Source organism: Trachinotus anak, unplaced genomic scaffold, assembly GCF_046630095.1.
Source record: "Trachinotus anak isolate AG129_WGS33_773 ecotype Australia unplaced genomic scaffold, CSIRO_AGI_Tana_v1 ptg000024l, whole genome shotgun sequence".
In the NCBI taxonomy this organism is placed as follows: Eukaryota; Metazoa; Chordata; class Actinopteri; order Carangiformes; family Carangidae; genus Trachinotus; species Trachinotus anak.
The window spans coordinates 8,588,423-8,600,190 of NW_027273875.1; the positions used below are offsets into that span (position 1 = coordinate 8,588,423).

Consider the following 11,768-nt stretch of genomic DNA (forward strand, 5'->3'; position numbering starts at 1 on the left):
AAACTTAATGACAAAGTGACATGTTTTTCATCATGTGTCTGGTATACGCTAGGGGATGAAATGCGAGTTTTAATTGTCCCTCCATGGATCAACACACACTACGTATGTTGTGATGTGCAAGACAAAACATTTAAATTATTAATCAAATGTAATGACAGTCCTCCAAAGAGCTTATACTGCTGGGATCATTCTGTGTTTTGAGTATGTGCACAATGCAGATATGAACAGGTCTGAACAGGGACATAGGTTTTTTGATGGCATCATTTTGGGCCAAACATTTCGAAGATATATCCTAGGATGCGTTGGCACATTCTCAGTGATATTTCCATAGGTCATTGAGTGAATCAGGTCTTTCAGCATCATACACCCTCGCTCAGTCAGGGTCCATCAGACCCTGGCTTGTGACCCAGCAGCATGACAATAAATTGCCAGTTGTCAATAAAGAAAATATAACACAGTATCAACTATTTTAGTGAATAATTACTTTTATCTCCCTACTGTTTTGATGATATTATGAACAACAGATTTTTTTCTAATGACGTGACACTGTGGCACTAATTAACCTAAACAGATTTACACACAGAATGTATTTGTATGTGTAAAAATACTAAGATTAGATTTCTATATTTAGTACAGATCATTTGTTTTAAAAGACCTTGCCAGATGGTGAGGTTTTTGGTGGTCAAAGGTCAAGGTCATGGTGATTCACAATACATGGTTTTGGCCTGGTGAACGTGATATCTCAGTAACACCCTGAGGGAAATTTGGTACAAATGTTCACCTGGACTCAAGAACAAACTGATTAGAGTTTGACCATTTGTAGCTATGCTCTGATTGGTTGGTTTGTAACCTTATTCTGGTTGGTTGGTACCTTTATTCTGATTGATTCATTTGTAGCTATGTTCTGGTTGGTTGAATTGTAGGCGTGTGCTGATTGGTTAGTTCATTTGTAGCCATATTCTGATTCGTTGGTTGGTTTGCAGCTCTATTTTGGTTGGTTAGTTAAATTGGAGCTTTATTCTGATTGGTTAGTTGGTTTGCAGCTCTATTACAGTTGTTTGGTTGGTTTGTCACTGTATTCTGTTTTGTTGATTTGCAGATGTGTTTTTGATTGTTGGTGTGCCGTCATACTCTTATATTCCTATTAATTGGTTGGATTTTTGCAGTATTCTGATTGGTTGGTTTGAAGCCTTGTTCTGATGGATTGATAGAAATTGCTACAAACCAACCAATCATTATAAGGCAACATAGCACCCAATCAGAAACCTGCTACATATCAACCAATCAGAACACAGCTACAAATCAACCAATCGGACAATCAGAATGTGGCTAAAAACAGACAAATCAGATTATGGCTACGAACTGACCACTCAGAGCACAGCTACAAACCAAACAATTAGAATGTGACAACAAATTGACCAATCAGAACGCAACTAAAAACCGACCAATGAGAACTAAGCTAGAAATCAACTAATCAGAACATGTCTACAAACCAACTGATCAGAATGCAGCTACGAATCAACCCTTCCAGAACATGGCTGTAAATCGACCAATCAGAACACGGTTTCTAATTGACCAATCGAAACGTGGCTACAAGTTGACCAATTAGAACATGTCTGCAAGCCCACTGTCCATAACAAAGATAAAAATCAACCAATCAGAATGCAGCTTCTGATCCATCAATGAGATCACAGCTACAAGCCAATCAATCAGAATGTGGCTTCTAATCCACCAATCAGAACATGGCCACAAATCAGCTAACCAATCAGAATATGGCCACAAATCCATCCCACTACCTTGAAGGAATTTCTTCAAATTTGGCACAAACATTCACTTAGACTCAGAGATGGGCCGATTAGATTTCAGCAGAGCCCTTGAAAGAGAGAGTTGCATCAGGGGGTTAAAAATGCTAAAAACTTAAAAATTAGTTACTGGTGGAGGCCATACAGTCTATGTTTGAGGATAACAGCTAGCATCACCTACCTTGTTGACATTTTTAGACTAACCTCACCTTGGTTAAAAACTGTGTTCCTGTTGGAAAACAGAATGTTTCAAAATTCAGATTGCATTTTATTTTCTAATGTTTCTTTCAGTCATCCCATGGTAACTGAGGGATAAATAGGATAGAAGGAGACTGATAGATGACCATCAATGATTGTCACGTATTCATTTAATAATCTAAATAAATAAATTCAATAAACTCAGAAACATGAATAGCATGTTACGTGGTTTGTGCCCGTCTTCTGTCTTACTTATAGTCTGCACCATGGTTTATTGTGCTGCATGGGGATGCTTCATTCAGTCAGAAAAATGAGTATTTCGCTCAGGTCAGCAGGAGCTACCTTACCATCACTAAAGAAAAAATATGTAAAAAAAAAAATATGTGAGGTAATTAAACACTGCATTTGCACTTTTTCTGCAAAGAAATAACACAATGGCTTAATGTTTGGTTTATTAAAAACAAGGAACAGGGAAAGCCTTTTAAAACTCAGGGAGTCAAGACAGAGTGAGAGTGCTGTCTCACTGGTCCTCACCCTGTAGCACCTCTGACCAGCAGTATGATTCCTTATCATATACATTTTGTATTCAGTATGATTACTAAATATAATTAATTAATATGCAATTTTAAGTGTGATTGTTTATATAACATGGAAGTATAATAGGCATTTACTATGATTCCTTATTGCTGGCTTATTAGAAACATATCATGTTTTGTTCTAACCATGGTCCACTCAGCACTCCTGACCTGCTGCATCACTGCTCCTCCACCACGCACCACCTAGTGCTCCTTCAGTAGGTTACTAATATACACCAACAAGATTCCTTATACAATACAGTAATAGAATACATGCGTGAAGATTACTTTTATAATATGTTAGTATAATACTTGTAGTATTAAGTGTGAATCCCCATTTATTTCCTTACCTTTTAGTCTCAAATATGCAATTTTGGTTTGTATTACAAATATAGCGTGCTTCTTTATTATCGTGTAAAGGTAACTTGTACTCTAAAATGGATATTCATACACGCCCCCACCGATATATTTAACTATACTAATACATATATTTAACTGATATTTAACTACCCCTAAAAATCTCATTTAGAAGCCTGTAACTCTAATTCCGTTGGAAAAAAACATTGGATGAAATGACATTACGAGAACGGATTTTAAAATAAATGGTTGTTGACCATATCCATATCCAGTATCTGAGTCTAATTTATCTGTTAACATCCCCAAATCTTATAATTTAGTGGGGGGAATCCACTAACATGCTTTAATGTACATGTTAACTTGATTGAGCTGTACTGATAATATACAATCGCATTCTTTAAACATCTTTCCTCTTAAACGTGTGTCTCAAATGGCATATTCTGTTGCCACTCTGCTGCACTGCTTGTGTTTGCTGCTAACTCCAGGAACTATTGAGACACTCCATGATCCACCATTGCTGCAAAAAAGTGATCCATTGGAATGAACGGAGATGACTCGACTCTCTCTTTCAAGGGCTCTGGATTTCAGTACTCAAAGGTCAAAGGTCAAGGTCACAGCGACCTCACAAAACAGGGTTGTGGCCTTGTGAATGTGATATCTCAGTTATATCTTGAGGGAACTTCTACAAATCTGGTACAGACATTCACTTGGACTCCAGGACTAACTGACTAGATTTTGGTGATTAAAGGTCAGGGCCAGCGTGACCAAACTAATTTTTAGCCATAACTCAAGAATTTACACAGCAATTACAGCAATGTTTTACACAGATGCTTAATATGACTCTTGATAAAAAGAGATGTGACCTGAAAGTAGTCTGAGTGGCAGAGGCATACAACCGTGAGGTGGTAATTCTAGTTTTAAAGTTATATTTAAAGTGAGTTCATCATTGTTAATATACTGTATACATTCTGTATGTATTTTTTCAGAATATTAGCTACATACACAATTTAGAAACAACATTAGTAACATGTATTAAGCATTTCTTTTAAATGTTCTTTCTTCAGAGCATCCAAAAGACGGGAAACAAGACCTGTTGGTTAATAAAAAACAAGATCTTGTTTAGACAAGATGTAGGTGTCTAAACCTTATGACAAAGGTGACATATTATTTGTCAAGTTCCTGTCATACTCTAGGGAATAAAGTGCAGGTTTTAATTGTCTCTCCATGGACCCACAGACTCAGAAATAAGTTAGTAAAAAGTTTCACGCAATATAAACATTTGAATTATTAATCAGCCATAATTACTGTCCTCCAAAGAGCTACCACTGCTGAAATCATTCTGGGATTTGAGACTATAAAGCTGACGTGAACAGTTCTGAACAGGAACAGAGGCTTTTTGTTTCATCACTTTGGGCCCAACAAAGATTCAAAGATACAACCTAGGATGCACTGGGGCACATTCTCAGTGATGTTTCCATAGGTCATCGGGTGTTTAGGGTGTTTCAGTATCATACACCCGTGCTCAGGCGACCCCGTCAGGGTTAATTAGACCCTGGCTTGTGTCCCAGCAGCACTGGCCCATGGATCACTGCTCCTGATCCAAAGCCATCTGGAGGCCCTCTCTGCAGCCTCCATGGTGGACTTGGTGGCTTTCCTTTTTGCAGCTTCAGTGATGTCACTTTGCACAGTGAGCAGCAGTAAAGCATCTACACCCCATTTCAATAGGTTAACAGCACACCTTCCAGCTTCTCCTCTGGCACTGATTTACCAGGTCCTGGTACTACTTGGATAGAGGGCCTCTGCACTCAGAGCCTGAAGTTCCCATAATAGTTTAGAATGAGGTCCTTGAGACATGGTATTGGTCTAGGATAGTCCCGACCAGTTAGTATAATGAATAAATGATATTCTATACTTCATACATATTTTCAGCAAAGAATGACAAACAAAAAAGGCAGAAAAAATGCAGGATTTATAGGACAAGCAGTATCACCTTTGCTACATATGCCAGCAAACTAATTATGTACAGTAACACTATCTTTGTAAGTCATGTTGTGACTTTGACATAATAGGTTCAGTGTAAATACTGTAGCATTTACCTACACTGAAATGTTTTAAAATTATTTTTCTTGCAGGGAATAATAACAAATTGCTGTTCATTTTTACTTGTCAGTCATTGTCGATCACACACCTGCATGAAAGTGGAGGAGCTGTCCATGGTGCTGAGGCGCTGAAACAGTTAACAGGTATGACAGACATGATGGTCGAAATGGTAAGAGGTGCTGGTCAAAGGAGAAAAGAGATTTGAGTTTGTCTGTACAAATACAAGTTGTCAGTTTTACAGCTACCATTTTACTAGAACAATGTCCATCACTGTCAAACATACTAGTGAAATACTATATCTCAACAACACGGATTACATGAAATTTGACACAGACATTCGTGGTCTCCAGAGGGTGAAACTATATAACCCTGGTGAGGCTTCATCCAGCTCTACCAACACCTTAATATCTCCACTGTATTTGCCCAATACTTAATGAGAAAACTCCAGTCAGCCTGAGCTCTACTTTGAGTTTAATGCTAACATTGTAACATTGCTAAACACAGAGATGATGCTGAAGTTGAAGGCAACTGGACTTCTTTTGATTCTTGAAGACATTTCGCCTCTCATCCAAGAGGCTTCTACAGTTCTACAGACCAGTGTGGGAAACCCAGGTATTTAACCCTAGGTGGGGACAAACACCTTGGAGGTGGTCCTGAGAGTCGTTTACTAGCCATCGTGTAAGTCATTAGGGTCACATGAGCCAAGGTGTGACTCAACAGAGAGTCTTTGTGACTCGTTAAAGTCACATGGCTCCAGGTGTGAATGGGGGTCAAACCGTCTGGGCATCATACAGCATTGTAAGTGGCTGACAGATGGTGTCGTAAACCACCACCTCTGTTCAAGGAAGGTTTTTCCAAGTCGACATAGATGCCTTCCTTTACTCCTCTCTAAAATCATCTGTCCTCTCTGTCCAAAATGTGGACATTGGTATCCTCGAACGAGTGTGCTTTCTCCTTGAGATGTAGGTGTACCACTGAGTCCTGTCCCGCTGAGCTATGTTGCGTTCTATGTTGTGCCATGCGTCGGTGGAGGGGCTGTTTAGTCTCACCTATTTAGAGGTCTGAGCATTCCTCACTGCACTGGACCGCATACACAACATTGCTTAGTTTGTGTCTGGGTGTTTTGTCCTTGAGATGGACCAGTCTTTGCCTTAAAGTCCGGCCAGGTTTGAAATTGACCTGGATCTTGTGTTTGTGGAAGATTCTTCTGAGTTTTTCAGATAAGCCTGCCACATCTGGGATGACAGTGTTTCTTTGTTTGTCATTCTGTTCATCTGAAACTGTCTGTGTTTTCTTGAGACGCCTTTTCGAAGATTTGATAAAAGTCCACTTAGGGTATCCACAGGTTTTAAGTGCTGTCTTGATGTGTGACAGTTCTTTCTGTTTTTGCCCCGCCTTTGAGGGAACCTTCAAGGCCCGGTATTGTAAAGTTCTGATTACCCCCAGTTTGTGCACCAGTGGGTGGAGGGAGTCAAACAGGAGGTATTGGTCTGTGTGTGTGAGTCTTCGGTAGACTTCAATGCCAAGGCTACCATTCTCATCAATGGACATAGCACAATCCAGGAAGGGCAGCCTATGGTCCTTGGTATCCTCCCTGGTGAACTTGATGTTTCTGTCCACTGAGTTAATGTGCTCAGTGAAAGCCTCCACTTCTTGGGTTTTGATTTTTACCCAACTGTCATCCACGTATCTAAACCAGTGGCTGGGAGTTGTTCCTCTGAAGGAGCTCAGAGCCCGGTCCTCCACCTCCTCCATGTAGAAGTTGGCCATGATTGGAGACACAGGAGAACCCATGGCACAGCCGTGCTTTTGTCTGTAGAAAACCTCATTGTACTTGAAATATGTTGTGGTCAGGCAGAGGTGTAGAAGAGTGCAAATCTGATCTGATGTGAAGTTGGTCCTGGTGTGCAAAGTGCTGTCTTGTTGCAGGTGTTTTCTGACAGTCTCTACTGCCTCGCTAGTGGGTATGCAGGTGAAGAGAGAAGTGACGTCAAAGGAGGCCGTGGTCTCATCCGGTAGTAGTGTGAGGTTTCAGACCTTGTCAGTGAAGTCTGTGGAATTTTGGATGTGGTGTTCCCCATGAGGGGTGCCAAGATGGTAGTGAGGTGTTTCGCAATGTTGTAGGTCACCGAATTGATGCTGCTAACGATGGGTCTGAGTGGAGCTCCCTCTTTGTGTATTTTGGGGAGACCATAAATGCATGGTGTTGCTTCTCCAGGGTAGAGGGTAGAGGTTTGGCAGTCAATGGTGTTTTCTTTTTCCAGTTTTTGTAAGCAGTCTATGACCTTCTTCTTATAACTGCTTGTGGGGTCCCGCTGTAGGGTCTCATAAGTCTCACCGTCACTGAGAAGTGAGGTTATTTTGGTGTGGTGTTCAGGTTGTGTTGAGAACAACGGTGCATCTTCCTTTGTCGGCTGACAGGATGGTGATGCTAGGATCCTTGCTCAGGGAGGATATTGCCTTCCTTTCTTGGCATGCTAAATGTTAACACAGCCAACTATACCCATGTTTAACTGCAAACTGTGGGTCACAGCACGTTTAGATCTTACTGTAGAAGCACTAACATAAGGTTTTTGCATATCGGTGTCATGCAAGGACCAAGAAAATGGTCGCCAAAAAACAAAAAGTACCTTCTTCTGCCACAGATTTAGCCACTGAAGCCAGCCTTCATACTGAGATTGGCAAAGTATACAGCTTAGGCTGATGAATGTCACACCAAGACTGAGAGTGTAGGGCTGTGCCTGACAAGTTGACAATGTGCTAAAATAGTCACATGTGAAGGGGATAAACTGTTTGGTATGAAACAATACCTTTTGGACCATTTGTAACTAAATTAATTTAAAACCATGAATATAACCATTTTGAACTAAATCACATTTAGTTCTCATGGTCTTCTTGTTAGTTCTACTGGGTTTCATTGTTTACTATAAAGACAGGCTTAAAGCTTCTCTGATAGCTCTGATGACTAAAACGATGAGTATCTTAGGCTACCATCCGACTGTCATTGAGTGATGTGGCCCCATCCTCTCAGACCTTTTTGTATCATAAATTATTTATAGTAAACATTTTTTGCTTTTACACAGAACCTCTCAAACTCATAGGCCACTCCTTCAAAGAGACCCTAGCCAATGCAGAGCTTTGACTGGTTGTTAAACTGACTTAGGTGATGATGTCAAGTCACAGATCACTTATAAAAAAGGATACAGTCAACTGGAGCCTGATTCACTTCTCAGATTTGTCCGTCAAAGCTTCATTGTCAATTGAAGTCAGACCAAACCGGTGGCGTGTAGGTAATATGTCTCAGACAAACAGTAAATCTATTTATCATGCCTTTAACTTCATGATTCAACATAGTTGAACTGTCTGATTGTTGTATGCTTTGATTCAGGCCACCATGCTAACTTAAGATATTTCTTGAAAGAATAATATTACACAGGCTTCATGATTCACAACTGTTCATTATGTTGATTGAGGTCTGTCTGATGTGTTTGTGCCTTTAAAGACACTGCATGAAGTTTTTGTCATGAATGAAACAAAAGTAGTAACCCAGGCAATGTCATTTCAGATCCCTGTCAAAGCTTTGCTGTCTATGCTGCCATGTTTTCTCTTCCTGTGTGTAAACGGATTCATGTTGTCTGCCTTGTTGAAAAAGCCTGTCTTGCTGGAGTCATCTCGCTATGTCCTGTTTGGTCATTTGCTCTTCATTGACTCTCTGCAGCTTCTATTCGCTATGTTGCTGTACATCTTTGCCATAACCATGGTCAGAGTGATCAGTTATGTTTGTATTCTTCTCACATTGCTTGCAGCCATTTTTGTTAAAATGTCTCCCATTAACCTCGCTGTGATGTCTTTGGAGAGGTATGTTGCCATTTGTTTTCCACTGAGGCATGCTGATATTACCACTACCAAGACAACAGGCATAGCCGTCACTGTTATGTGGACATTGGCCTCTATAGATTCATTCATCCTGCTTTTCCTGTTTGTCAGTCTCGAGAACACAGGCTTCACTGTGCCAGTGTCCTGCAAAACGAACAGTATCTTCCGCCTCCAGATTTATTCTACTTTAAACCTCGCCTTCACCATTATTAATTTTGTATTTGTGAGCTTGATTATCATTTATACATACATTGCTGTCTTGATTACTGTGAAGTCAGCCTCTTCTAATGTCAGTAGTGCCCGTAAGGCCCACAAGACAGTGCTGTTGCATCTGTTTCAGTTGTGTCTGTGTCTCATTTCTATTCTGTTTAATATGATTAACACAGATGACCTGTGGATCATTTATCCTGCTCTGGCAGTTCATATTCAATATGCCCTCTTTTTAGGTCTTATCATTTTCCCTAAGTGTTTGAGCCCACTCTTATATGGCCTCAGAGATCAAACCCTCAGACACGTCTTCAAGTACTATTTCACCTTTGGCTTCAAAACCACTGTGAGGCCAGTTACTATGACTTAATTTCAAATAAGGTAATTGTGTTATTGTTTTTTTTTCTTGCACAATCATGTTGAGGAGAAATGCCAACTGTAAGACAGATCAGATTCAGGATAAAATTTAAAAATCATTACAATTTTTTGTCTGTTTCTTTCAGATCACTAATATTACTGTTTACTGATTTCCAATTTTGGTCACTACAATAGAGCTATGTGTAACTGTAATTTCTGAGAAGTAGCCTACTGACTAAAATCATCATATTTATCTCTGTAGTGAAGGATGGACTCAATATCTTTACTGTTTCACAAAATTCATAATCACTTTCCATCATTTATTTGTACAATATATGCTAATCATAAACATATTTATGTTTTTTTAGTAATAGGGTTAATAAAATCATGTAATGAGCCAGAACCCTTGAAGATGGTTTGGAAGTGTATGATTTACAAAAGGGTTGACTGTTTTAAGCCGCAATATAGTTTTTATGCCTCCACAGCAACCACAGCCAGGACGGAAGGCATTATGTTTTCAGATTGTCCATCCATCCACCCCATTCTTGTGAACACAATATCTCAGTAATACCGTCAAATTTGGTACAAACATTCATTTGGACTCAAGGATGAACTGATTAGATTTTGGTGACCTCACTGTGACCTCACACAACATGTTTTTGGCCATAACTCAAAAATTCATACACTAATTATGACACAATTTAACTTAAATGTCTATCAGGATAAAATGAAATGATGGCATTTTATATCCAAATGGTCAAAGGTAAACTTCACTGTGACATTATAATATTCTGCAAAAATACTCATGCTGTAACTCAGGAAGGGGAGCTTGTGACCATAGTTCCTGAAATTTGACTGGCTGGGGGAAGCATACAATCGTAAGGCGGTAATTCTAGTTTACAATTACCTGGTTTTATATTATAATAAAAATAAATATAAGACAAGTCTCTGTTTTTTAGAGTATTTGCCTCTTGTCATTATGTTTGGCTGATCCCAATTCCCTTTGAAATTCTTTATCCTTATATATTGTAACCATATAATATATAACCTGTTTCATACTAATGATCTTAAAATCATAAAGTTATATAGCCAATGGTGAAAATGACACAAGAGTGATGTTCCAGTGTTCAGAGATACATTTTAAAATGTGTAAAACGTATTAGATGAAGTCCAACTCTACATGTAAACAGTTCATCCTTTTAGCCAGCAGATGTCACCTTTGCTTTGTAAATACTTCCATAGTACACACTGTGGTTCTTACTGCAGCCCTTTCATTTTACTCTGTAGGATGTAATAATACCCAACAAGAAGAAACTTCTTTGAGGTTATGAAAAATAGGGACAGAACATAATGATATTATTGATGAAATTCTTGTCCCCTCTTCTTTCTCACAGTCCAGATGGACACTTGTGTAGGAGCAAGGATAGAGACAGAGCACGGAGAGAGACCAATTTATGTGGGTAAACAGGGAGGGAGGTGGTGACCCGCAGAATAAAAGAACCGTCTGAGAGGGAGGTGGACTAATTTAACCGATCTTTACTCCACCACAATCCTGAAGCCCTCTCAATACCTCTCTGGCCTTCACGAAAGAGCACTTGAAGGGTTGAAAAACATTCCAGAGAGAGAAAGTACCTGGCGACAGAGAGCAGCTTTCACATTGTCAACCAAGAAAATGGATTCTGTGGTTTTAGTTTAATAATGCCTAGTTTCATGAACATAGCATTAGTTTTAGTCAGGCTGGTTATGTGTCACTCTTTCCACCTTGTTGTGGTGTTTCCACAGGCTGATGTGTTCACAAGGAGTGCATCCAGAACAGAGAACTAATTCAGAGCCAAATGCATGAACAAGGGATGACACAGTTGATCTCTGCGTTTCCTAATTAACTGAGATGTGATTTGAGGGAAAAGACGTTTTCTAATAACTTGTTTATGCAATGTGTATCGTGTCCTTCTGGGCTAAATACGAGGAAGAAAAACAACTCTTCTGTTCTAATCTTAACTGTTCTATCAACTCGGTCTGTAGAAACTTTACACAGTAGAAAGGGATACTTTAACAAGAACACATAAATACCTTTTTGAAAGAAGAACTTTTGCCCTGTTATGGTTTGTTGAGTAAGTGTCTGAGAGGTATTGATTAAAATCAGTGTTAATTTCTGTTAGATTGCTCATCATACAGGGGATGGACATAAAAAGAAAACTCAGTTGAATGCACCTCACTGATTTTCCCAGAAAGTAAGTGTCATGGTCAACAATTATTATTACAGGGCTATTGTATTGGATTGCAAATGTGTTTCTGT

At 39.3% G+C, this 11,768-nt stretch overlaps 1 protein-coding gene and 1 pseudogene across 1 annotated transcript; one reads left to right on the forward strand and one right to left on the reverse strand.

The window, feature by feature from the left end:
• Positions 1-5,630: 5,630 nt before the first annotated feature.
• On the reverse strand, positions 5,631-8,131 carry LOC139608120 (uncharacterized; annotated as a pseudogene).
• Positions 8,132-8,310: 179 nt separating this feature from the next.
• Positions 8,311-10,328, forward strand: LOC139608048 (odorant receptor 131-2-like). The gene has a single exon (XM_071461502.1). It carries the CDS (start codon positions 8,556-8,558, stop codon positions 9,483-9,485), a length of 930 nt encoding a protein of 309 aa, XP_071317603.1. The 5' UTR covers positions 8,311-8,555; the 3' UTR covers positions 9,486-10,328.
• The last annotated feature ends 1,440 nt before the right edge of the window (positions 10,329-11,768 follow it).

Excerpts from the sequence above, each read along its gene's own strand:
- LOC139608048 (XM_071461502.1), top strand. The coding sequence starts at position 8,556 with ATGAATGAAACAAAAGTAGTAACCCAGGCAATGTCATTTCAGATCCCT.